The 26,976-nt window shown below is 42.8% G+C and overlaps 1 protein-coding gene across 1 annotated transcript in view; it reads right to left on the bottom strand.

Annotated features, from left to right (window-relative positions):
• Positions 1 to 26,514, bottom strand: part of SLC10A7 (solute carrier family 10 member 7) — a 345,341-nt gene extending 318,827 nt beyond the window's left edge. Inside the window, exon 1 of the mRNA XM_082258940.1 lies at positions 26,178 to 26,514. Within this exon, the coding sequence (XP_082115066.1) occupies positions 26,178 to 26,277 (100 nt within the window). The 5' untranslated portion in view covers positions 26,278 to 26,514. The remainder of the gene's footprint in view (positions 1 to 26,177) is intronic.
• Positions 26,515 to 26,976: the final 462 nt, after the last annotated feature.

Raw genomic sequence — 26,976 nt, forward strand, 5'->3', positions numbered from 1 at the left:
GCGGCCTCTGACTACTACTCCTAACGCAGAGCTCCACCCAAAAGGGGAAACTCCGCTTGTTCGCACCCTCCACTGCCACATTTGGTGTGGTGGGGAAAGGGAGCAGGTACCTGGTTTTGACAGATTATCCGCTTCCACTTCCAGGTAAAATTGCGATCGACATTCCCAGCCCCTCCAACCCCCCCCCCCCCCCCGCCCTGCCCACTGCCTTCTGGGAAGCACACAGCTCCCAGAAGATGGCAGGACCATTCAGAATGCGCAGAGCGACTCGTGCATGCGTAGTATAAAACAGGCTGTGAAGCTGCAAGGCATCACTTCCTGTTTCCCTTACCACAGATAGCGGTTGAGGAATTGGTTAGGGCAGCCAACATTGCGGGATCCCTGGACAGGTAAGTGACCTTATATTAAAAGTCAGTAGCTACAATATTTGAGTACTATTTGGTGGTGTCACTATCATACTGCTCACCCTTCTCCTTGCTTGGTGGCTCTAATACGGGGTTCCTCCAGAGGCTACTAGGGGTTTCTTGAGCAATGAGCAAATACTGCCTCTCAGATGAGTTCCCAGTGACACGATTGATCTTTTTAGCTATCTGTAGGGGGGTAATTCTTCCCAATGACCACAAGTTTAAGAAGCATTCTTCCCACTGACCATCACACTAATGCAGGGGTATTGAATTAAAATTCACAGAGGTCCGGTCAGTAAAATGTTCTTCTAGCAGAGGTCCGAATATCATGTCGGTACTCGTGGCATCTTTTCGCATGTGCCAAACAGCATGTTGCCACAGCACCATGTGGCTTGGTTCTGTGCGATTTTGGAAAAATGGTCAAGGACTTCTTTCTCTAGGTTTCTCACGGGTAGTTCAGCCCATTAAAATGGGCTTACCTACCCACGATGTGTGCGCCACATGCATAGATCTGAACCCATTCTTACATCAGGGTCTTCAGTCCCCACTGCACATGTCCTCAACACACACATTCCTCATTTTCAGCTTTTCAAACCAGTGTCCTCACTCCCTGTGATTTCACCCCCTCCTTCACTGTCTTACCTTGCTTACACAGATTGAAGATTGGAGGGAGGCACAGGCACAGCATATCTGGATGGACTGGGGTGTTGCAACATTGTGATTGGTTGCTAGGACCGCCCTTCATTCTAACAGCCAATCAACTGCTTGTTAATCCCAGGCAGCTCCGCCCTCCATCCAGAACTGTCCTGCCTCCTGTTGTCTACTCAGTGAGGATTACAGAGCGACGGCAGTGGAAGAAAAGACTACTAAATAGCGGTACCGCAGCGGTCCGAATAGAAACGTGATGCGGTCCTCATTTGGCCCCCGGTCCGCCATTTAGTGATCCCCGCACTAATGTATCATGAGTTCTAAATATAGTAATTTTAGCAGGGGTTCCTTGAGACCAGAAGGTTATTTCAAGGGGTCCTCTGTGTTGAAAAAGGATGAGAAAGGCTGTTCTGAGATGAAGATGCAAATCCTGGCCTCTACCGCATACAGCCACGGTGCAAAATAAGGCATTGTAAGTCCAGAATGTGGAAAACCAAAAACAATAAATAAATCAACTGCACAGAGATCACAGCAACACTGGTGAGCAGTCATTTGCTTGGACAGGGTTTCCAGAGTTCAGTTCCATGAGTCTTATTTCTTCCTGGAGTTCAGCTTTAAAGAGTTAAGATACAAGTTTGTTAATACATTTCCCAGTGGATGGAAGCATTTACAACCATAAAAGTAGTGTAAGCTGGCCTTCAGCAGCTGTAAATGATTAAATACACTTTAGTGTAAAGAACAGGCACATGCTATTAGAAAGAACTGTATAATATAATTGCTTCCAGAGTACACTGAGGATTGCAGCTTTACCTATCACAGTCTATCCAATCATATTAGCAGATGAATAAAATAAAGATAACACAAATAGGGCCTCAATAACATGGGCGTACTCAAAGCGGAAGTAAACTGTGGCATTGGGGGGGGGGGGGGGATGTGCTAGTATGCATCGTACTAGCACATTATGAAATACATACCTTAAAATGAAGCCCTCCAGAAGTGCAATGTCACCCCTGACAGGACTTCCATCTGACTCGGTCTTCCTTCCAGGTTTGTGGGGCTCCGGCAGCTTGAATGGCCGAGCCAGACAACGTCACTCCCGTGCATGCCCGTGGGAGTCATTGCTGCAGCACAGCGCTCTGGAGGAACGGCACAGGTATGCCATTTCTTCAGAGCGCTTGCATCAGTGACGCTAGGAGCTTCTGGATGATGTGAAATGCATTGAGGCTGCACATCTGCCATCACTGACATCACTACCGGTCAAACCTGGGTCGCGTATCCGGTCGTTGGAATGCACGTCACTTCTGGAGCACACACTAGTGCTGTTTATGTTGGTGCTGACTTATAGCACCACCAAATGCGTGTGCACGCATTTCATATGCTTTATGGTTGATTTTGGTCTTTAACCACTTCAGCCCCAGAAGGTTTTATCCCCTTCCCGATTAGGCCATTTTTTTGGAGATACGTCACTGCATTGCTTAAATTGACAATTGCGCAGTCATGCAACGCTGTACCCAAATAAAATTGATGTTCTTTTTTTTCCCTCACAAATAGAGCTTTCTTTTGGCTGTATTTTTTTTTTTTTTTGCACTATAAACAAAAGACCGTCAATTTTGAAAAAAAAAAAAAAAAACACAATATTTTTTACTTTCTGCTCTAAAACATTCCCCAAAAAAAAATTGATAATATATATATATATATATATATATATATATATAAATTTCTTCATCGGTTTAGGAAGATTTGTACTTTGCTATATATTTGTGGTAAAAAAAAAAATCCCAAAAAGTGTATATTGATTTGTTTGCGTAAACTATGAGATAGATTTATGGACTCAATTTTTTTTTTTATTGTTTTTATTAGTAATGGCGGCGAACAGCGATTTTTAGCAGTGGACAAATCTAACATTAAATGACACCAATACAGTTATCAGTGCTTAAAAAAAAAAAAAAAAGCACTGGAACTGTACTGACACTGGCAGGGAACAGGTTATTATCAGGGGTGATCAAAGGGTTAAATGTGCTCCTAGGGAGTGCTTTCTAACTGTGTGGGGGATGGAAGAGAGAGATGTGTGTTCCTGATTAGTAGGATCTCTCTCTTCCTGTTTGACAGAACGACTGTCTGCCTTTCTGTCATTCCTCCCAACGATTGCGGGTGGCCAGTACGTGATTTTGCGCTTAAGGGCCGCCCTGCCACAGTAAATGTGGGGCAGTCCTTAAGTGGTTTTGACAGGCACCCACTTCTACATCTGGAAGTTCTCCTCCCTCCAGTCCTCTGAGACACTTCACAGGTTCCAAAAGGCTGTGGAAGCATTCAGAAAGCACAGCACAGCTCGCACATACCCACTGGGCAGCTGACTGTGAAGCTGCAAGCAGTCACAACTGGCTGTCAACAGTTAAGATGCAAGCGCTTTAGGTGTACACCCATGTGAAGGGTCGTGTTTGCCCACACAGGATGCCCAGGTGTTCTGTGCACCCATGTGCAGGCTGCCCCATTCATGTCAACTGGGACGCAGAGGCTTCCCCCAATCGGACATGCATATGAATGCGGGTATCTGTCCCCTAACTCTCACTGTCTGCTAGAGCTGCACGATTCTGGTTAAATGAGTCACAACCTTTTTTTTTTTTGCTTAGAATAAAGATCACGATTCTCGGTGTAACATATTTTACATTATACAAAAAATTGGGCTAACTTCACGGTTTGTTTTTTTAATTCATTAAAGTGTATTTTTTCTCAAAAACTGCGTTTGAAAAACTTCTGCGCAAATACAGTGTGACGTAAAAGATTGCAATCATCGCCATTTTATTCTCTAGGGACTCTGCTAAAAGAAAAATATATAGAATGTTTGGGGGTTCCAAGTAATTTGTTAGCAAAAAATATAGAGATTAACTTGTAAGCAACAAGCGTCAGAAAAAGGTTTATTCTTTAACCACTTGCCGACTGCCTAACGACTATTTACGTCGGCAGTCAGCCCCTCACAGGCAAAGCGACGTAGTACTACGTCGCTAGCCTGTGAGACTCTAGGGAAGGAGGGAGCGAGCGAGGGGTGTCCACCGGTCACTCGCGATTGTCCGTTACAGCGGGAGAAAGGCAGGCGGCTAGTGTAAACAAAGCCGCCTTGTCAGTCTCCCCCTGTGTAAGAATAGTGATCATACGGTTCTGCTATGTAGGACCGTTGATCTCTGTTGTTACACCTCAAGCCACATCCAATCACAGTTAGAAGCACACCCCTAGGGACACACTTAACCCCTCCTTCTCAAATAAAGTTAACCCCTTCCCTGCCAGTGTAATTTTTACAGTAACAGTGCATATGCATAGCACTGATTACTGTAGTAATGTCACTGGTAACCCCAAAAGTGTCAAAAATGTCAGTCAAGGGTAAGATCTGTCCGCCGCAATGTCGCAGTCCCGCAAAAAAAACGCAAATCGCCGCCATTACTCGTAAAAAGACAAAAATCTTTCCCCTAGTTAGCTAAATAACTTTTGCGCAAACCAATCAAAATAATTTTTTTGCGATTTTTTTTACCAAACATAGGTAGCATAAAACAAATTGGCCTAAAATGTTAAAAAAATTTAGATTTTTACATTTTTTTGGGGGGAATTTCATAATAAAAAAATTTGAAAAATATTATTATTTTTGCAAAATTGACGCTATTTTTTTGTTTATAGCGCATGATCAAAAAATCGAACAGGTGATCAAATACCACCAAAAGAAAGCTCTGTTTGTGGGGAAAAAAAGGACGTCAAATTAGTTTAGGTACAGCGTTGCACGACCGCGCAATTGTCCGTTAAAATCACGCAGTGCCGAATCACAAAATAGGCCCTGGTCAGGAAGGGGGTAAAATCTTCTGGGGCTTAAGTGGTTAAGAGGTTAAACTGCACTCCTTTCACAGATGAAAATTAATTCCTTTGATCTAAAAGAATGAAATATACATCCGATGACGTTATTGGTGCATGCGTTCTGAAGGAACAGCCGCCGGTGCCATTCCTTCAGAGCCCTGTGCCGTGAACAGTGGCTCCTGTGCGCATGCGTGGGAGTGATGTCATCGCGCCTCCGGCCGATCAGATGGCCATAGCACGGGAACCAGGACGGCCGAAAATGTCTGCAGTGTTACAGGTGAGCAGGCGGCACTGTGGGGGCTTCAGGTAAGTATTTCATAATGAGCAAATATGTGATGCATACTAGCTCATTATGCCTTTGTCTTAAAGGTTATTCTTTTTTTAATTTTTACAATATTTACAATTTAGTTCTGCAACATCTAAAAAGGGCCACAGTTTGCATATCTCTGCACTATATTGTCAAAAGTGACATTACTACAGTAATCAGTGCTAAAAATATACATTGTTACTGTACTGACACTGGCAGGGAAGGGGTTAACCTAGGGGTGATCAAAGAGTTAATTGTGAGCCCAGGGGAGAGTTTACTAACTGTGGGGGGGAGGGACTTGTGAAATGATTATAGAGATCTGTAATCCTATATAGAAGGATCACAGGCGCTCTGATCATTTTAGAGAGAAGAACGGTCAGCTGTGTTTACAACAGCCGACTGTCTTCTCTCAGCGGGGAGCAATCGCAGGTGCCCGGCGGAAATCGCGGCCGCCAGTCTCGTGGATCGGCATTTCCGCTGCTTAGTGGGGATGGGAGCGTGCTGGCGGCAGCACGCACTCGCCCCCTAGCATCACTCCCGCGAACCGATGTACCCCTATGTCGATTAACGCAGCCAAGCCAGACTGCCGCAGTAAAACGGCGGCGGGCGGTCGGCAAGTGGTAACAGTGACTGTTATAGAAGGCTAAAAGGCCAGGTCCACCAAATCCACTATGTACACCAGCAAAGTCATCAGATAGCATGTTTACCAGAGATGTATAGTAACTAAGTAGAATTACTTCACTTCTGTACTTAAGTACTGAAAGGCGGTATCTGTACTTTCCTAGAGTAGAATTTTTTTCTCCTACTTCCACTTTTACTTCACTACATTTTTTCGATGATTTCAATACTTCTACTCCGATATTTTTTTTTTTTTTTGTGCTGCATAGTTACTCGTTACAATTATAAAAATTACCACCGCCAGAACAGTAGATGGCAGGTTTCATGAAGCTCAAAACTTGTGTATTATCAGCGCATACGAAAATAAATGCTACTGTATGCATAAATAAAAGCTGCATTTGAAATAATAAAAAACAATATGATGTTCAAACTTTTGACTTCTTTCTTTAATAACTACATAACACAGTACTTGTACTTTTACTTTCAGTACTTGAGTAGCAATTTTTTTTTAAAAAAATACTTGCAATACTTAAGTACAAAAAATGTTGAATACTTTAGTACTTCTACTCAAGTCACTTTTTGATCGAGCACTTCCACTTCTACTCAAGTATGGGTTTCGAGTACTTTATACAACTCTGATGTTCACCATCTACCTGAGGAGAGAAAAATACTTACTCTTCGTCCACACTTATGCGTTTTTAGTGAGTCTTGCAAACCATTTAACATGGTTATATATGGATCAAGTTTACATCTGTGCGTTTTGAGTCAGGGTGGTTTTTTGGAAAGGGTCAGGGACATTTTTCCCACAAATTACATTTTGTGTGTAATAGACTTCAATTGACCCGCATCAAAAACACAAGTGTTGCGTTTTTGACACATTTTGTTTTTTTTTTTTTTGGCCAATAGTAAAGTATGACATTTCTGTTCATGGAGTGTAACTTTCATGCATGCAACTTTAATGCGACTTTACGCTCTCTGGCACTCAGGTAGCATCAAAGTCACATAAAAGTCACATTCCATGAACAGAACTGTCAAAATTTCCTATTAGTCAAAAAAGAAGGCAAAACGCCTAATAAAAACACACACACACACACAAAATGCACCACAAAACATGGCAGAAAAACACAACAGCAACCTGCATAAATGTGAACCTAGCTCAAGGCTCCATTCACACCTGGGCATTTTGGGATCATGGCAAAAATCGCTGAAATTCTGCCCCTGATCTCAAAACGCACTACAATCGCAAAACGCAGGTTCAGGTGTCATTGTTTTTAATGGCACCTAAAACATGGTGAGGTTTTTGCCACAATTGTCGCGTGGCAAATCGCATCACGTGAAGCTTGTCGCCCATAAGAAGCTCCTGCTCCTTTTTGGATGACAAGCTTCATGTAATTTGTCTCGTGGCAAAACCACAACGCGATTTAGGTGCAATGCAAAATAATGGCCCCCTGAACCTGCGTTCTGCGATTGTAGTGAGTTTTCAGACTCTGGGCAGAATCGCAGCAATTCTGCCACAATGCCAAAACACCTAGGTGTGAACGGAGCCTAAATACCTTCTACTCATCTTGCTGCACTTTCTCCGTGGAGTCTTGTCAATTCTAGTGCTTCTAATATAAGGCCATTTCCAGTCAAGGCTGAAAAACCTAGGAAGTTCTGAGGGTGAGGATAGACAGAGATGTTCACATAGGCATCCTACAAGTTTATTTTAGCATAAAGAGACTTCTGGAAGGAGAACTCAAGCCCCTGGGAGTGTGTACAGGAAACCAGGCCATGGCTGCTCTACTCAGAAGGCCACATTGATAGATGCCAGGAGTAGAAGAAAGAAACCCTGGATCGGGGACTGGGGAAAAGAGAGCAACTGTAATGCTAGTTATAAAACTGCATCTCTCCCTCAAAATCTACGGGAATCGTGTTACTTTAGGACAGAAAAACGATTTGCATGCCGTTCCCATTCCAGTCTATAGAGGTAAAAATCGCAACACTTCGCTCTAAACTCACACAGGATCCTTTTTAAATTTGCATCGGATTTCCACTGCATATATGTGATCAGCCTCAATAGAAAGTCATGTTATTTCACATTTGTCATGCGATTTCATGCATTCTGGAAGCAATCAGAAATCACATTAGTGTGAACCAGAGCTTACAGTACTTCCAAGCTTTGATTACTGTGTCGGTTGTTCACTATATTGTAGAAATCCACGATGACATCAGAATCCGTGTTTATTTTGACGTCAAATTTCAATTTAGTTTAGTCAGTCTTTTGACTAAAATGCCATCTTAGATTAAAGTGTTACTAAATCCACAACAGTAAAATCAGTGTGTATATGCAGTACAGCATGCTTGTTCCACTCACTATGGAACCTAAGGGGTTAATCCACCACATTGTTTAAAAAGGCTGTTTGATCCTGCGTTCTCTGATCCTCCCCTTCTTCTAGTGCCCCCAATCCCTCTCCTGATAGAACAGAGCCTGAGGGCCACTCTGCACATGCTAAGTTTGGTGTGTATTGCTAGAGAGTTCGCTTTTTTTTTTTGGGAGGGAGCATGTGATCAGCACAGGGCCAATTAGCACCGTGCAGACAGAAAGTCAGGGGATATGCAGCCTCATAGGACAATCAGAGGAGAATGAAACTCCTCCTACAAGCTTTAACCAGACACTGATAGAAGTCACAAGACTGCTATATACTGCTGATGAGAAAAGGTATTTAGCAGTTTATATTTATTAAAATAATTGCATTTTCATGTCCTGTGTACTGTGGGAGACCAGATGTAGTGAATGCAGGGTTCTGGGTTTAGTAACACTTTAACCACTTCCAGACCACCTGCCGCAGTTTTATGTCGCTACTCTGACATTAAATACTGGTGTTATAGCAGCAGATAGAGGGCGGGCAGTTCTCTTTCAAATAAGGTGCCACCCCCCCCCCCCCTCCCCTTGCTTTCAGGTCACGCACCGGAGCCGTGTGTAGCAGGGAAAATGGTCAGAAAGTCAAGTGAGGGCAAGATGGCCCCCACTTAACTATGGCCTTGGAGGACCGAAGTGTCGCCATACGTCGCTTTCTCTCAACGGGCTTAAAGAGCACATTTATTTTTTTTTTCCCCTTTCATGTGTAGATGCGAAATCTGAGGTCTTTTTGACCCCAGATCTCACATTAAAGAGGACCTGTATTGCTTATTTCTATTACAAGGGATGTTTATATTCCTTATTATAGGAATAAAAGTCAAAAAACTTTTTTAAAGGGACAGTGTAAAAATAAAAAGGTAACATAAATAACAAAATAAATATGCAAATTGCCCTGTGGTGAACACATACGCAAGTTGCACCCACACATGTAAATGGTGTTTAAACCACTTATGTAATGTATCGCCGCAATCGTTAGAGCAAGAACAATAATTCTAGCCCTAGATCTCCTCTGTAACTCTAAACTGGTAACCTGTAGACATTTTTAAAGCGTCGCCTATGGAGATTAAGTACCCATGTTTGTCGCCATTCCACCAGCGTGCGCAATTTTGAAGCATGACATATTGGGTATTTACTCGGTGTAACTATAGCTTTCACATTATAGAAAGATTTTGCGCTAACCTTACTGTTTTCCTATTTTTTTTAATTAAAAAAAGTGTATTTCTTTTTAAAAGAAATTGCGTTTGTAAGACTGCTACACAAATACGGTGTGCAAGTATTGCAACAATCTCCATTTTATTCATATACATACAGAAATATATAATGTTTGAGGGGTTCCAAGTAATTTTCTAGCAAAAAATACTGATTTTAACTTGTAAAACAACAAGTGTCAGAAATAGGCCTGCTCCTTAAGTGGTTAACCACTTAAGGACCAAGCCTATTTCTGACACATGTGATGTATCGCAGCGATCAGAGCGAGAGCAATCATTCTAGCCCTAGACCTCCTCTGTAACTCTAAACTGTTAACTTGCAGAAATGTTTAGTCGCCCATAGTGATTCTTAAGTACCAATGTTTGTTGCTGTTCCACGAGCTTGCGCAATTTTCAAGCATGACATGTTGGGTATCCATTTACTTGGCGTAACATTATTTTTCACATTATAGAAAACAATTGGGCTAACTTTACGGTTTTCTTATTTTTCAATTCAAAAAAGTGTATTTTTCCCAAAAAAAATTGCGTTTGTAAGACCGCTACACAAATACGGTCTGACAAAGTATTGCAATGATCTCCATTTTATTCTCCAGGGTCTCTGCTAAACAAAAATATATAATGTATATACACAAGTAATTTTTTAGCAAAAAAAATACTGATTTTAACTTGTAAACAAGTGTGGGAAATAGGCCTGGTCCTTAAGTGGTTAACAGATGAAAACAAGTGAGATGGGAAAAGGTTTGTTTTTCATTTAGTTGCATAATAATGCTGCACATTATAGTTTCCCAATAATTGTGCACACATACAGAGGATATAAAAAAGTCTACATACTCCTTTTAAAATGAGACAAGGATAAATCATCTCAGAACTTTTTCCACCTTTAGAGCTGGTTCACACTGCCACGACTTGTCAGGTGACTTGGTCGCCTGACAAGTAGCGCTCCATTCTGTGCAATGGAACCGTTCTAATCAGAGCAACTCAAGTCGTTCAGACTTAGAAAAAGGTTACTGCACTACTTTGGGGCGAAGTCGGAGCGACTTGCATTGAACTTCTATTAGAGAAGTGGTTTGCAAGCCATGATTAAAGTCGTGCTACAGCAGCTTCAAAGTCGGGGCGACTTTGAGTCGCCCCGGTGTGAACCGGGTCTTAATGTGACCTATAAACTGTACAACTCAGTTGAACAAACAAATATTTTAGGTGTAGGGAAGTAAAAAAGTAATATGGTTGCATAAGTGTGCACGCCCTTAAACTAATACTTTGTTGAAGCACCTTTTGATTTGATTACAGCACTCAGTCAGTTTGGGTATGAGTCTATCAGCATGGCACATCTTGACTTGGCAATATTAGCCCACTCTTCTTAGCAAAAACACTCCAAATCTGTCAGATTGCGAGGGCATCTCCTGTGCACAGCCTTCTTCAGATCACCCCACAGATTGTCAATGGAATTCAGGTCTGGGCTCTGGCTGGGCCATTCCCAAACTTGAATCTTCTTCTGGTGAAGCCATTCCTTTGTTGATTTGGATGTATGCTTTGGGTCATTGTCATACTGAAAGACAAAGTTCCTCTTCATGTTCAGCTTTCTAGCAGAAGCATGAAGGTTTTGTACCAATAATGACTGGTGTTTGGAACGGTTCATAATTCACTCTACCTTGACTAAGGCCTCTGTTCCAGCTGTTTTTGTGTCAAACATATCTTTTGGAATTATGGCCAAAAAGTTCAACCTTGGTTTCATCAGACCAGAACACATTTTCCCACGTGCTTTTGGGAGACTTCAGATGTGTTTTTGCAAAATTTAGCCGGGCTTGGATGTTTCTTTTTCGTAGGCCACTCTACCCCATAGCCCAGACATATAAAAAATATGGGAGACTGTTGTCACATCTACCACACAGCCAGTACTTTCCAGATATTCCTGAAGCTCCTTTAATGTTGCTGTAGGCATCTTGGCAGCCTCCCTGACCAGTTTTCTTCTCGTCTTTTCATCCATTTTGGAGGGACCTCCAGTTCTTGGTAATGTCACTGCTGTGCCATATTTTCTCCACTTGATGACTTTCTTCACTGTGTTCCGTGGTATATATAATGCCTTGGAAATTCTTTTGTACCCTTCTCCTGACTGATACCTTTTAACAATGAGATCCTCTGATGCTTTGGAAGCTCTATGTGGAACATGGCTTGCTGTAGAATGAGACTAAAGCCACGTACACACTATCAGATTATCGAACAATCTGTGGTCCGTTTTTTGTTGCATGCTAGTCTCATGTCGAAAGTGCAGAGGTTACTTTCATACGAAAATTCCCGTATGATATAATTCTACTTCAGAAGTGATGTCATGTGTTGGATTGCTTTGTATGTGTTCTTTCGTTACTGAGCATGCCTAGTCCTGCTCTTACGATTTTTTTCACATGAAAACTGTACTAATTAAACAAAAGAAATCGGACGTTGTGTTGACGTACGCTTTATAGCATGCACATCCAGTTTTTGTCCTCCGAAAATTAGTAATCGGTTGTCAAAAGCACTATGATAACAATCCGAAAATCGGCAGATCGTTTGTCGGATGAAATTTTACTATCGATTTTCGTATGGTGTGTACGGGCCTTAAGAAAATGTTAGGAAAGACCTACTAGAACAGCTGAACTTTATTTTGGGTTAATCAGAGACACTTTAAAAATGATGACAGGTGTATACTGACTCCTATTTAACATGAGTTTGAATGCGATTGCTTAATTCTGAACACAGCTACATCCCCACTTATAAGAGGGTGTGCACACATATGCAGCAACATTATTTTAGTTTTTGATTTTTTTTTTCTCCCCCCCCTCCCTAAAAGATTTTGGTTTGTTTTTTAATTGAGTTGTACAGTTTACAGGTCACATTAAAGGTGGAAAAAGTTCTGAATTTATCTTTGTCTCATTTTTTTACGTCACAGAAACCTGACATTTTAACAGGGGTGTGTAGACTTTTTATATCCACTGTAGATATTCTCTCATATAAGCCAAAACCTCACTTTTAAATATTCAGGTTTGTTAACATTTTGGATTTGACCGAGAGCATTGTAGTTGTTCAATAATAAAATTCCTAAAAAATAACAAACTTGCCTAATAATGGTACAATGTGTGTGTGTGTGTGTGTGTGTGTGTGTGTGTGTGTGTGTGTGTGTGTGTGTGTGTGTGTGTGTGTGTGTGTGTGTGTGTGTGTGTGTGTGTGTGTGTGTGTGTGTGTGTGTGTGTGTGTGTGTGTGTAAATTTCACACACACACACACACACAATAACATTTTTCAAGCACATCCACCGGCAAGGTGTGTTGGGGTGTCAGGAAGAATGAATGGCACCGCAGCACACCAACGTGCAACATCTATTACCACAGTCTGAAGCCAGCTTGACAACGTCCCTTAAAGTAGGAAAGACATTTAAAGAGGAACTAAACCTACCTTTGCTGCATTGGTCCTGTCCCCTGCCAGTGCATGCATATTCTGGTGCGTGCCAGTCCTCATCCATCTTCATTGTCGGGCGCGGGATGACGTCACTCCTGTGCAAGTGCAGGAGTCAGCCATTCTGGCACACAAATACTGGGCCTGGAGGTGTAAGCCGCGTTGCACATGCCAGAGAAGATCGTGAGCAGGCCAATAACTGCAGTAATAAACTCGCAGTTTGTGACAGCGGAACTTTAGTCCTGCTTCCAATTACTATGTTCCTCTTCTCCTTCCAGAGTTACCCTATTTTGAAGTCCTAAACGCTCCAAGGTGTCAACATCTAGATTACTATTCAATGTGTGTGTACACATACATACAGAAATACAGAGACAGAGTATGAGATCCTGTATACTGTACGCTGTCAGAATTAGAATAGTCTTTTAAACTAGGGATTAGAAGCAGCAGTTAGATTCATGCAGTGAGTCAGTTTTAGAAAGCATTTCATGACAACTTTAAGTGCTATGTCAAAGCAGCCAGCTGCAGGCATTTATTGTATGAGCGATTACATGATTAGAGCACATAAAAGTTTTAATCATATTGCCGCACACACTTTTCATAAATATTTTTACTCAGGGCTAAATATACATGATGGGTTGCATCTTAGGCCGGGTTCACACTGATGCAGCTGCGATTTCATCCGATTTCCAATGCTATTACGTAGTGCAATGCAGTGCAACTTGGAGTTTTTCATACTGGTGCAATTTCTGCAGGGGAGAGGGAGGAGGAGAGCACTTTGGGGGGGGGGGGGGGGGGGACACACACCAGAAAGGCATCAAAAACAAGTATACATGTGACTCTGATGCACAGCAACATAACTATAAAGTATCCACAGGTGACAGTGTTGCTGCATATTTAAAAAGAACAACACAGGTAAGGCCCCTTGCACAATGGGCCTGCTTTCCAGAATCTCGTCCCAAAATGGACGGGGCCCGAAATGCCGACATCACTCGGTACAGCTTTCAACCCCATCCAGCTGCAGCTTGCCACAGACGAGCTGACCGACAGCAGGGCTGGGGGCTGCATCTGCTTCAGTGTATCCAAGGGCCTAAGAAGTCATATAAATTCCCAACATCATACAAAGGTTTTTTTTTTTAGATTTTAAATATAAAAAGAGAGGAAAGGATGAAACAGGTTTTTTTACTTAGGGCTAGTTTACACTAAAATCAAGTTTCCTGCACTGTACGGGAATGTGCTTCCCTTGGTAGATGCACACGGATGCCAATAATTGTTACTGCTCCTACACTGGAAGAAGCCTGCGGCTCAGACTACCCTCTTTTGGAAGGGTCTAGTAAACAAGGTGACTCCGCTCTATAAGGCTACATACTTAAGCAGTCCGAAAAAATTTGACAAGGTCTGGAAGTTGTGGCTGGATAGCCCGGCCTCGACCGCCTGCTGAATGGTGAAGTATATCCTTTCATACTGTTTGCATAGGTTGATGCTGAGTGTGTGCTGCTGTTTTTTACGTCTTAGTAATAATATTGTGCAACTGTGAATGTGTTGGACTATATTGAGGGGTTGTAGCCTCTATATGAGGCTCATCCGTTCCTTGTGATGGGCCTGCTGGGTAGAGCCTGGGTTTATTGGTGGGTGGGGAGTTGTATTAGCTAGTTGTTTTTGTACTCTGTTTTCTTGTATAATGTAGGCGACTGAGTTTATGTTTTGTCTTTTCTTGTTTTGAAACAATAAACAGAAATTTATAAAAAAAAAAAAAAAAAAAAAAAGAATAATGGTTACTGGCCCCCCAAACGCATCTAGCAGATGGGGTTAATTTGCGTCCACCAAACCGCATGGTACAGCAGTGCAGTTAGCAGATGCACTTCTTTGCCTTGTGGCAAGCACGGGTGCTGAAAAAAATGCACCATGCTCCACGCCCGAAAATATTCTGGTGCTGCGTTTGTTGCGTGTAGGGCAGCCCATTCAAGTGAATTTGGAAATGCATGAGTACCATGCAAAAAAACGTGAGTGGGAATGCAAAGTGTGAATGGCACCAAAGAAAAATCCAGGGAAAATAATGTAGAAGACCTGCAGGGCAGAGAAAATAGAACAGTTCCTAACAATCACTTGTTAGATTTAATTTTGTAAAACACATGAGTAAAGTGGCAGCCAGCCCCCGATGGCTTGTCATAAATAGCACTCAAATTGTGTTCCCCTTCATATGTCATGCACAAGCCCCTAAGAGCCCATTCACACTGCCGCGACTTGTCAGGCAACTTGTCAGCCTGACAAGTCGGGGTCGGTCGTGGTCCATTTAGTACAAGACCCGTTCTAATAGGAGCGACACAAGTCGCTCTGACTTAGAAAAAGGGTCCTGTACTACTTTGGGGAGACCTCAAGGGGAGAGCGACTTGCATAGAGTTCATTATGTGAAGTCCCTGCAAGTCGCGCTAAAGTCACAGTGCACGCGACTTCACAGGTCGCCCCCCCCAAAGTCGTGTTGCCTCAGTGTGAACCGGCTCTAAATATCCTAATAGAGCAAACCATTACATAGATAAAAAAAAGGTAACCAATAGCAAATAAAATTACCAAAAATCAAACAGAGACATTTTAGAGGAAGATCTGAGTTCCCCAAAAAGCTTGCATCTCTAGTAACACAAGTTGGCCAATAAAGGGTATCATTTAAATGCCAAACTTTTTGCATTATTCATTAGTTAAAAGGAAATAAAAGTAAAAAAAAAAACCAAAAATAAAACTTGGTCTCATTATGGTGGGCTAAAACAATCAAGGCATGCTCCCAACCAATGCATAGAGTCTTGGCTACTGCAATTAGAACATGTCTAACGTCATTAACACGGATATCATGTTATTTTGACATTTTAGGAACACCACTGCACATGTCACGTGTCCGGACATCGAGCATTTATTGATAGGTTATCGCTGTAACGTTTACCCAGTCTACAAGAGTTTCTGGTCGTCTATTTCCAGTGCTAAGTTAGGATCAAAAACACAGGCTGGTCATATAGTGCTCGTGTAAAAGAGGGTGCACACTAAGAAAATTGGAAGAAAAATTCCAAACGAGGCACAATCATTAGATTTCTATATAGTATGTACACAACGTCTGACATCCGAATAAAAAAAATAGTTTCTCGTACGTGAACAGAACAAATTATTTTTGTCATCCTCCTTCCACCTGCTGTAAAACATTAAGGAAAACTGGATAATCCTTCGCCCAATTTTCTTATAGGGTTTACCCACCTTAAGTGCCAGTTCACATATGTGAGGCTGCGGACATCGCATGTAAATTGGGATCGCAATGCTCCTTCATTACATGCGATCTCCTGCTGTGCGGATGCGAATTCAGCCATACACTTTGCATGGCTGAAATTCGTACAGGAGGCATTTTTTTATCCGCATCAGGATCGGATCGCACAAGTGTAAACCACTGTGCGATCCGATCCTGATGCGGATAAAAAAACTGTCAGATCGCACTGCGATATGCAATCAAACTGGGGGTGTCGTTAACATTTAATTGACACCCCCTGCATATCGCATATGGCAGTGTGAACTGCCAGAGGTGCGGATGCGATGCAGGAACACGCTGCATATTCGCAGCGTTCCCGCATCGCACAAGTGTGAACCGGCCCTCAGGCCCCTTTCACACTTATACAATGCGATTTTACCGCGATTTTGCGGCGCGATTTTGAAAGCAATGGCTATGGCTATATACCTCAAAACGCATTAAAATCGTGCCAAAGTAGTGCAGGAACTACTTTGAAGTCGGTGCGACTTCAAAACACACTGATATGAATGGGGCTCATTGAAAATAATGGAAAACGACTTGTCATGCGATTTTGCGGTCCAAAATCGCGGGACAAGTCGCACTAGTGTGAAAGGGGCCTTAAGGGAAACTTCACCCATAACAACTTGATAAAAAAAAAATAGCATTCTTTAGCAAGGAACATACATTCGGCATTACTAATTATGCTACCAACATAAGTGTGTGCTGTAAATTGCCTCCAGTATTGCTCCTGTTTCTTCTTGCCGGAGGCTGCCATTTTGCTAAAGCCCAGAGCCCCTGAGCAGCAGTAAATCATAAAGTGGAACTAAACCCATTGATTTAATGGTTTCAAACAGTTACATTGCTGGAATGCTGGGAATGCAAACTGTCACATTTGTTTGTGCTCTCAAACAAACTCAGCAGTGCCTAAAAATACAGAGCAATTGAGTATGTTCAGAGCAGGGTGAGACAGTGTGTTACTGGATTTTACGCAGTATAGGCACTTATTTTTAAAGTTTTAAATAGCTATATCTACAAAAGGGGCCAGCCTGAAGAGATCTTGCAGGACTTAAAAAGTGGTTGTAAAGGTTGAAGGTTTTTTTATCTTAATGCATTTTATGTCAATTTTATGCAGTCATGTTGGAACAGGAAGGGGCCATCCCCAAACTGTTCCCACAAAGTTGGGAGCCGGAAATTGTCTTGGTATGCTGACACTTTAGTAGTTCCCTTCAGTAGAACTAGAGGGCCAATCCCCACCCCTGAATAACAACCCTACACCATATGATTTGGACCAGTGAACAAAGCAAGGCACATAAAGACATGGATGAGCGAGTTTGGGGTTGATGAACTTGACTGGCCTGCAACCTAATAGAACACCTTTGGGATGAATTAGAGCGCAGACTGCGAGCCAGGCCTTCTCTCCAACATCAGTGCCTGACCTCACAAATGCACTTCTGGAAGAATGGTTAAACATTCCCATAGACAACACTCCTAAATCCTTGTGGACAGCCTTCCCAATGGAGATGAAGCGGTTATAGCTGCAAAGGGTAGGCCAACTCAATATTGAACCCTACAGACTGAAGGCCTGTACACTATAAAAATTGGGCAAACTTTTTTGTCCAAAGAATGATCGTACGATTGTCTGATAGTGTGTACACAATTTTTGACAGCCGATTCGGACCTTCCGAATGAAATTTTCAGAAGGAACAAACTCTTGTACGGGACCAGAACAAACAATTAGTATTCAATGTGTACTGTTTTTGTACAAGAAAAATCAGAAACAAAAGACTGCGCATGATCAGTAGCAAAAAAAAAAAAAAAAAAAAAAGCTTTTGTCATACGTGAACTTTTGTAAATGATTTCCTTCATTGGTTCCGATTTGAAACAAGGAAAATCAGACGGTTGTATTGTCTTATGGTGTGTACCTCACTTAAGACTGGGATGCCATTAGAGTTCATGTGCGTGTAAAGGCAGGTGTCCCAATACTTTTGGCAATATAGTGTATATCGTATAGACTGCATATAGCACCATAGTACATATGTAGTATGGGAAATACTGTATATACTGTCATATTGCATGTACATACAGTATCTCACAAAAGTGAGTACACCCCTCACATTTTTGTAAATATTTTATTCGATCTTTTCATGTGACAACACTGAAGAAATGACACTTTGCTACAATGTAAATAAGTGAGTACACCCCTAAGTAAAAATGTCCAAATGGGGCCCAATTAGCCATTTTCCCTCCCCGGTGTCAGGTGACTCATTAGTGTTACAAGGTCTCAGGTGTGATTGGAGAGCAGGTGTGTTAAATTTAGGGTTTAAATTTGGCACCTCCTGTGAAAAAACTCTTAGGATCTGAAAAAAAGAATGCTTGCTTTACATAAAGATGGCCTAGGCAATAAGAAGATTGCCAAAACCTTGAAACTAAGCTGCAGCACGGTGGCCAAGACCATACAGCGGTTTAACAGGACAGGTTCCACTCAGAACAGGCCTCGCCATTGTCGACCAAAGAAGTTGAGTTCACGCATTCAGCGTCATATCCAGAGGTTGTCTTTGGGAAATAGACGTATGGGTGCTGACAGCATTGCTGCAGAGGTTGTTGAAGTCAGCCTGTCAGTGCTCAGACCATACGCCGCACACTGCATCAAATTGGTCTGCATGGCTGTCGTCACAGAAGGAAGCCTCTTCTAAAGATGATGCACAAGAAAGCCTGCAAAGAGTTTGCTGAAGTCAAGCAGACTAAGGACATGGATTACTGGGACCATGTCCTGTGGTCTGATGAGACCAAGATAAACTTATTTGGTTCAGATGGTGTCAAGAATGTGTTGCGGCAACCAGGTGAGGAGTACGAAGATAAGTGTGTCTTGCCTACAGTCAAGCATGGTGGTGGGAGTGTCAAGGTCTGGGGTTGCATGACTGCTGCTGGCACTGGGGAGCTACAGTTCATTAAGGGAACCATGAATGCCAACATGTACTGTGACATACTGAAGCAGAGCATGAGCCCCTCCCTTCGGAGACTAGGCCGCGGGGCAGATTTTCAACAAGATAATGACCCCAAACACACCTCCAATACGACCACTGCCTTGCTAAAGAAGCTGAGGGTAAAGGTGATGGACTGGCCAAGCATGTCTCCAGACCTAAACCCCATTGAGCATCTGTAGGGGCATCCTCAAACAGAAGGTGGAGGAGCGCAGGGTCTCTAACATCCACCAACTCTGTGATGTCATCATGGAGGAGTGGAAAAGGACTCCAGTGGCAACCTGTGAAGCTCTGGTGAACTCCATGCCCAAGAGGGTTAAGGCAGTGCTGGAAAATAATGGTGACCACACAAAATATTGACACTTTGGGCCCAATTTGGACATTTTCACTAAGGGGTGTACTCAATTTTGTTGCCAGCGGTATAGACATTAATGGCTGTGTGTTGAGTTATTTTGAGGGGACAGCAAAATATACACTGTTATACAAGCTGTACACTCACTACTTTACATTGTAGCAAAGTGTCATTTCTTCAGTGCTGTCACATGAAAAGATAATAAAATATTTACAAAAATGTGAGGGGTGTACTCACTTTTGTGAGATACTGTACATATAGTGTAAACTGTATATGGCACCATAGTACATACAGCATAGTATAGACTGCATATAGCACCATAGTACATATATAGTACAGGCAGTACATATATTTCATGTACATACATATATTGTGTAAACTGTATATAGCACCAAAGTAAAAAAGGTAGCTCAGACAGTTTATACAGTCATAATACATAAATAGTATAGACTGTATATAGTGTCATAGCACAAGTACGCAGTGTCCTAGTACATATGGAACAGTAGTGTAGCCCCTCTATAGTCGTGTCCTAGTTCATACATACATGTACGATGTAGACTGTATATACTGTCATAGTACATATGGAACAGAGACAGTATATAGTAGAGCCCATTTCTAGTCCTGCCCTAGTTCAAAAAAACATGTATAGTGTCCTAGTAGCAGTATGTTAAGCGTACTGCCGAGTAAAGAAAAGGCCTACTAACCTTGCGCATTACCCAAGTGGTGTTTATTAATATAAAAAAATATAAGAAATATACTCACAAACAAATCAGTCATAAAAGCATTTCAAAGTCCACGATGGATATAAAAGCAACCAGGTCAATGGGACTGTGTCCAGAACGCCGGGGAACCCTTCAGATGACTAATGCATTTCGAGGGGATCCCCCTTGAAACGCGTCAGCATTCTGAAGGATCCCCCAGTGTGCTGGACAGAGTCCCAATGACCTGGTTGCTTTGCGTCTATCGTGGACTTTGAAATGCTTTTATGACTGATTTGTTTGTGAGTATATTTCTTATATTTTTTACATTAATAAAACACCACTTGGGTAATGCGCAAGGTTGGTGCGCCCTCTTTTGGTTTTCTCTGCAGTGTTTCCATTGGGTGTTCCCAACCCTTGGAGGGCAGCAAGGTCTGTGCATCTACCCAGAACCATAGAGATTCTAGACAACATCCACCGCCGTAACATCACATTTGAGCGCAGGAGAGCCTTTTTTAATATGTAAAGTATACTAGTAGCAGTATGTATAGTGTCCTAGTAGCAGTTTGTATAGAGGAATGGAGGGGTATGTATAGTGTCCTAGTAGCAGTCTGTATAGAGGAATGAAGGGGTATGTATAGTGTCCTAGAAGCAGTCTGTATAGAGGAATGGAGGGGTATGTATAGTGTCCTGATAGCAGTCTGTATAGAGGAATGAAGGGGTATGTATATAGTGTCTTGGTAGCAGTCTGTATAGAGGAATGAAGGGGTATGTATAGTGTCTTGGTAGCAGTCTGTATAGAGGAATGAAGGGGTATGTATAGTGTCCTAGTAGCAGTCTGTATAGAGGAATGAAGGGGTATGTATAGTGTCCTAGTAGCAGTCTGTATAGAGGAATGAAGGGGTATGTATAGTGTCCTAGAAGCAGTCTGTATAGAGGAATGGAGGGGTATGTATAGTGTCCTAGTAGCAGTCTGTACAGAGGAATGAAGGGGTATGCAGTGTCCTGTTAGCAGTCTGTATAGAGGAATGAAGGGGTATGCAGTGTCCTGTTAGCAGTCTGTATAGTGGAATGAAGGGGTATGTATAGTGTCCTGGTAGCAGTCTGTATAGAGGAATGAAGGGGTATGTATAGTGTCCTAGTAGCAGTCTGTATAGAGGAATGAAGGGGTATGTATAGTGTCCTAGTAGCAGTCTGTATAGAGGAATGAAGGGGTATGTATAGTGTCCTGGTTGCAGTCTGTATAGAGCAATGAAGGGGTATGTATAGTGTCCCGGTAGTCTGTATAGAGGAATGAAGGGGTATGTATAGTGTCCTAGTAGCAGTCTGTATAGAGGATGGGGGGTATGTATAGTGTCCTAGTAGCAGTCTGTATAGAGGAATGAAGGGGTATGTATAGTGTCCTAGTAGCAGTCTGTATAGAGGATGGCGGGGTATGTATAGTGTCCCAGTAGCAGTCTGTATAGAGGAATGAAGGGGTATGTATAGTGTCCCGGTAGCAGTCTGTATAGAGGAATTAAGGGGTATATATAGTGTCCTGATAGCAGTCTGTATAGAGGAATGAAGGGGTATGTATAGTGTCCTAGTAGCAGTCTGTATAGAGGAATGAAGGGGTATGTATAGTGTCCCGGTAGCAGTCTGTATAGAGGAATGAAGGGGTATGTATAGTGTCCTAGTAGCAGTCTGTATAGAGGATGGGGGGGGGGGGTATGTATAGTGTCCTAGTAGCAGTCTGTATAGAGGATGGGGGGGGGGGTATGTATAGTGTCCCAGTAGCAGTCTGTATAGAGGAATGAAGGGGTATGTATAGTGTCCCGGTAGCAGTCTGTATAGAGGAATGAAGGGGTATGTATAGTGTCCTGATAGCAGTCTGTATAGAGGAATGAAGGGGTATGTATAGTGTCCTAGTAGCAGTCTGTATAGAGGAATGAAGGGGTATGTATAGTGTCCTAGTAGCAGTCTGTATAGAGGAATGAAGGGGTATGTATAGTGTCCCGGTAGCAGTCTGTATAGAGGAATGAAGGGGTATGTATAGTGTCCCGGTAGCAGTCTGTATAGAGGAATGAAGGGGTATGTATAGTGTCCTGGTAGCAGTCTGTATAGAGGAATGAAGGGATATGTATAGTGTCCCGGTAGCAGTCTGTATAGAGGAATGAAGGGGTATGTATAGTGTCCTGATAGCAGTCTGTATAGAGGAATGAAGGGATATGTATAGTGTCCTGGTAGCAGTCTGTATAGAGGATGGGGGGGGGGGGTATGTATAGTGTCCTAGTAGCAGTCTGTATAGAGGAATGAAGGGGTATGTATAGTGTCCTGATAGCAGTCTGTATAGAGGATGGGGGGGTATGTATAGTGTCCTAGTAGCAGTCTGTATAGAGGAATGAAGGGGTATGTATAGTGTCCTGATAGCAGTCCGTATAGAGGAATGGAGGGGTATGTATAGTGTCCTAGTAGCAGTCTGTATAGAGGAATGAAAGGGTATGTATAGTGTCCTGATAGCAGTCCGTATAGAGGAATGAAGGGGTATGTATAGTGTCCTGGTAGCGGTCTGTATAGAGGAATGAAGGGGTATGTATAGTGTCCTGGTAGCGGTCTGTATAGAGGAATGAAGGGGTATGTATAGTTTCCTGGTAGCAGTCTGTATAGAGGAATGAAGGGGTATGTATAGTGTCCTGGTAGCGGTCTGTATAGAGGAATGAAGGGGTATGTATAGTGTCCTGGTAGCAGTCTGTATAGAGGAATGAAGGGATATGTATAGTGTCCTAGTAGCAGTCTGTATAGAGGATGGGGGGGTATGTATAGTGTCCCGGTAGCAGTCTGTATAGAGGAATGAAGGGGTATGTATAGTGTCCTGATAGCAGTCTGTATAGAGGAATGAAGGGATATGTATAGTGTCCTGGTAGCAGTCTGTATAGAGGATGGGGGGGGGGGGGGTATGTATAGTGTCCTGATAGCAGTCTGTATAGAGGATGGGGGGGTATGTATAGTGTCCTAGTAGCAGTCTGTATAGAGGAATGAAGGGGTATGTATAGTGTCCCGGTAGCAGTCTGTATAGAGGAATGAAGGGGTATGTATAGTGTCCTAGTAGCAGTCTGTATAGAGGAATGAAGGGGTATGTATAATGTCCTGATAGCAGTCTGTATAGAGGAATGAAGGGGTATGTATAGTGTCCTGATAGCAGTCTGTATAGAGGATGGGGGGGTATGTATAGTGTCCTAGTAGCAGTCTGTATAGAGGAATGAAGGGGTATGTATAGTGTCCTAGTAGCAGTCTGTATAGAGGAATGAAGGGGTATGTATAGTGTCCCGGTAGCAGTCTGTATAGAAGAATGAAGGGGTATGTATAGTGTCCTGATAGCAGTCTGTATAGAGGATGGGGGGTATGTATAGTGTCCTAGTAGCAGTCTGTATAGAGGAATGAAGGGGTATGTATAGTGTCCTAGAAGCAGTCTGTATAGAGGAATGGAGGGGTATGTATAGTGTCCTAGTAGCAGTCTGTATAGAGGAATGAAAGGGTATGTATAGTGTCCTGATAGCAGTCCGTATAGAGGAATGAAGGGGTATGTATAGTGTCCTGGTAGCGGTCTGTATAGAGGAATGAAGGGGTATGTATAGTTTCCTGGTAGCAGTCTGTATAGAGGAATGAAGGGGTATGTATAGTGTCCTAGAAGCAGTCTGTATAGAGGAATGGAGGGGTATGTATAGAGGAATGGAGGGGTATGTATAGTGTCCTAGTAGCAGTCTGTATAGAGGAATGAAGGGGTATGTATAGTGTCCTAGTAGTAGTGTGTATAGAGCAATGGAGGGATACGGATAGAGCAATGGAGGGGTATGTATTGAGTATTGAGTAGAGATGGGCTTGGGCATGTTCGAGTTCTGACGTGGCCGATCCCGCCAGGGAGTCGACACTGCACTAATCATAGGCAGTGAGACATTTCCTGATCCTCAGCTGCATAGATCGGGAAATGTCTCACTGCCTGTGATTAGCGGAGAGCAGTGTCGGGCACGTAGGAGCTCAAAACACATCCAAGCCCATCTCTAGTATTGAGGAATGAAGGGGCTATGTATAGGGGAATGAATGAAGGGGCAAGTATAGAAAAATTAAGAGGGTATGTATAGAAGAATGAAGGGGGTATGTATAGAAGAATGAAGGGGGTATGTATAGAAGAATGAAGGGGGTATGTATAGAAGAATGAAGGGGGTATGTATAGAAGAATGAAGGGGGTATGTATAGAAGAATGAAGGGGGTATGTATATATAGAGGAATGAAGGGGGTATGTATATATAGAGGAATGAAGGGGGTATGTATATATAGAGGAATGAAGGGGGGTATGGAATGAAGGGGTGTGTATATATAGAAGAATGAAGGGGGTATGTATATATAGAAGAATGGAGGAGTATGTACAGAAGAATAAAGGGGTATGTATAGAAGAATGAAGGGGGTATGTATATATAGAAGAAGAGGTATGTATAGAGGAATGAAGGGGATATGTATAAAAGAATGAAGGGGGTATGTACAGAGGAATGAAGGGGTATGTATATATAGAAAGAATGAAGAGGTATGTACAGAGGAATGAAGGGGTATGTATAGAGGAATGAAGTGGGTATGTATATATAGAAGAATGAAGGAGGTATGTACAGAAGAATGAAGGAGGTATGTACAGAGGAATGAAGGGGGTATGTATAGAGGAATGAAGTGGGTATGTACAGAGGAATGAAGGGGTATGTACATATAGAAGAATGAAGTGGGTATGTACATATAGAAGAATGAAGTGGGTATGTATAGAAGAATGAAGGGGTATGTACATATAGAAGAATGAAGGGAGTATGTATAGAGGAATGAAGGGGTATGTACAGAGGAATGAAGGGGGTATGTACAGAGGAATGAAGGGGTATGTACAAAGGAATGAAGAGTTATGTACACAGGAATGAAGGGGTATGTACATATAGAAGAATGAAGTGGGTATGTATAGAAGAATGAAGGGGTATGTACAGAGGAATGAAGGGGGTATGTATATATAGAAGAATGAAGGGGGTATGTACAGAGGAATGAAGGGGGTATGTATATATAGAAGAATGAAGGGGGTATGTACAGAGGAATGAAGGGGGTATGCACAGAGGAATGAAGGGGGTATGCACAGAAGAATGAAGGGGGTATGTATATATAGAAGAATGAAGGGGGTATGCACAGAGGAATGGAGGGGGTATGCACAGAGGAATGAAGGGGGTATGCACAGAGGAATGAAGGGGGTATGTATATATGGAAAAATGAAGGGGGTATGCACAGAGGAATGAAGGGGGTATGTATATATAGAAGAATGAAGGGGGTATGCACAGAGGAATGAAGGGGGTATGTATATATAGAAGAATGAAGGGGGTATGCACAGAGGAATGAAGGGGGTATGTATATATAGAAGAATGAAGGGGGTATGTATATATAGAAGAATGAAGGGGGTATGTACAGAGGAATGAAGGGGGTATGTATATATAGAAGAATGAAGGGGGTATGCACAGAGGAATGAAGGGGGTATGTATATATAGAAGAATGAAGGGGGTATGTATATATAGAAGAATGAAGGGGGTATGCACAGAGGAATGAAGGGGGTATGTATATATAGAAGAATGAAGGGGGTATGTATATATAGAAGAATGAAGGGGGTATGTACAGAAGAATGAAGGGGGTATGTATATATAGAAGAATGAAGGGGGTATGTACAGAAGAATGAAGGGGGTATGTATATATAGAAGAATGAAGGGGGTATGCACAGAGGAATGAAGGGGGTATGTATATATAGAAGAATGAAGGGGGTATGCACAGAGGAATGAAGGGGGTATGCACAGAGGAATGAAGAGGTTCCTGTCACAGAGGCGGAAGCGGTAGGGAATGGAATGAGACGTGTCAGTGAGTGTTGGGGTGCTCCATAGCCCGCTGTGTGAGGGGTGTCCCCGGTCTCAGGACATGTCACTCTATACATCCCCGGGCACGATCCCCCCTCGTCCATACAGTGGAGTACTATCTCCCCCCACACATGCACTCACTCACCCCCTTTCTCTCCGACGGACGGCTCCAGTTTGGCGGCGGTGATGACCAGTATGATCCCCAGTATAAACCATTCCTTCCTCAGTCTCTCCAGTAGGCCCATCGTGCCGCCGCTCCCCCCGTCCTTCTAGGGCACACAACGACAGATCCCAGCCGAAGTGACACGTCCGTCTTCTACATGCATGCAGCACGTCAGCCGTCCAATGTAAATAAGAGAGGAGGCTCGGCTCACACAGCGACTCATTCCATACGGCACAGCGGCCGGCCTGAGCCAAGCTCCCAGAGCGCCGCCATCATTACCGTACACCTCCGAATAGTGGCGCAGCCAGCAGAGAGTGTACGGTACCCCGCTGTCCGGGCTCTGTCACATACACACGTCACCGGCAAGGAGCCTATCACCCCGGGCGGGAACACTGCTGTGTTTGCTGCCTTGAGATACTGCACGGTGTTGCCCCTGTTGTGCCTGCTATAACGTGGGCCTCTTCACACCATAATGCCCTGACAGACATCAACATTCACTTGTTGTTTGTTTTTATTTTCAATAGAATTTTATTAAAGTTTTAAAAAGAGACACAAAGATAAAAGTCTCATGAGGTAATACAGATGTGGTAAGATACTAACATAGGTTTCCCCTGTGAGGGGGGGCACAATATAATCCATAGATATAATTTATTAAAAGGAAGCTACAACCGTGAGAGTTGGAAGGTTGGCTTTTGGGTATAGTAACCGCATATGTTCAGAACTGTATCAGCTTCAAGATCAATATAAACATACACGTATTCATAACCAACCCTCTGGGGGC

This window comes from Pelophylax lessonae (assembly GCF_965119305.1).
Source record: "Pelophylax lessonae genome assembly, chromosome: 1".
Classification (NCBI taxonomy): domain Eukaryota; kingdom Metazoa; phylum Chordata; class Amphibia; order Anura; family Ranidae; genus Pelophylax; species Pelophylax lessonae.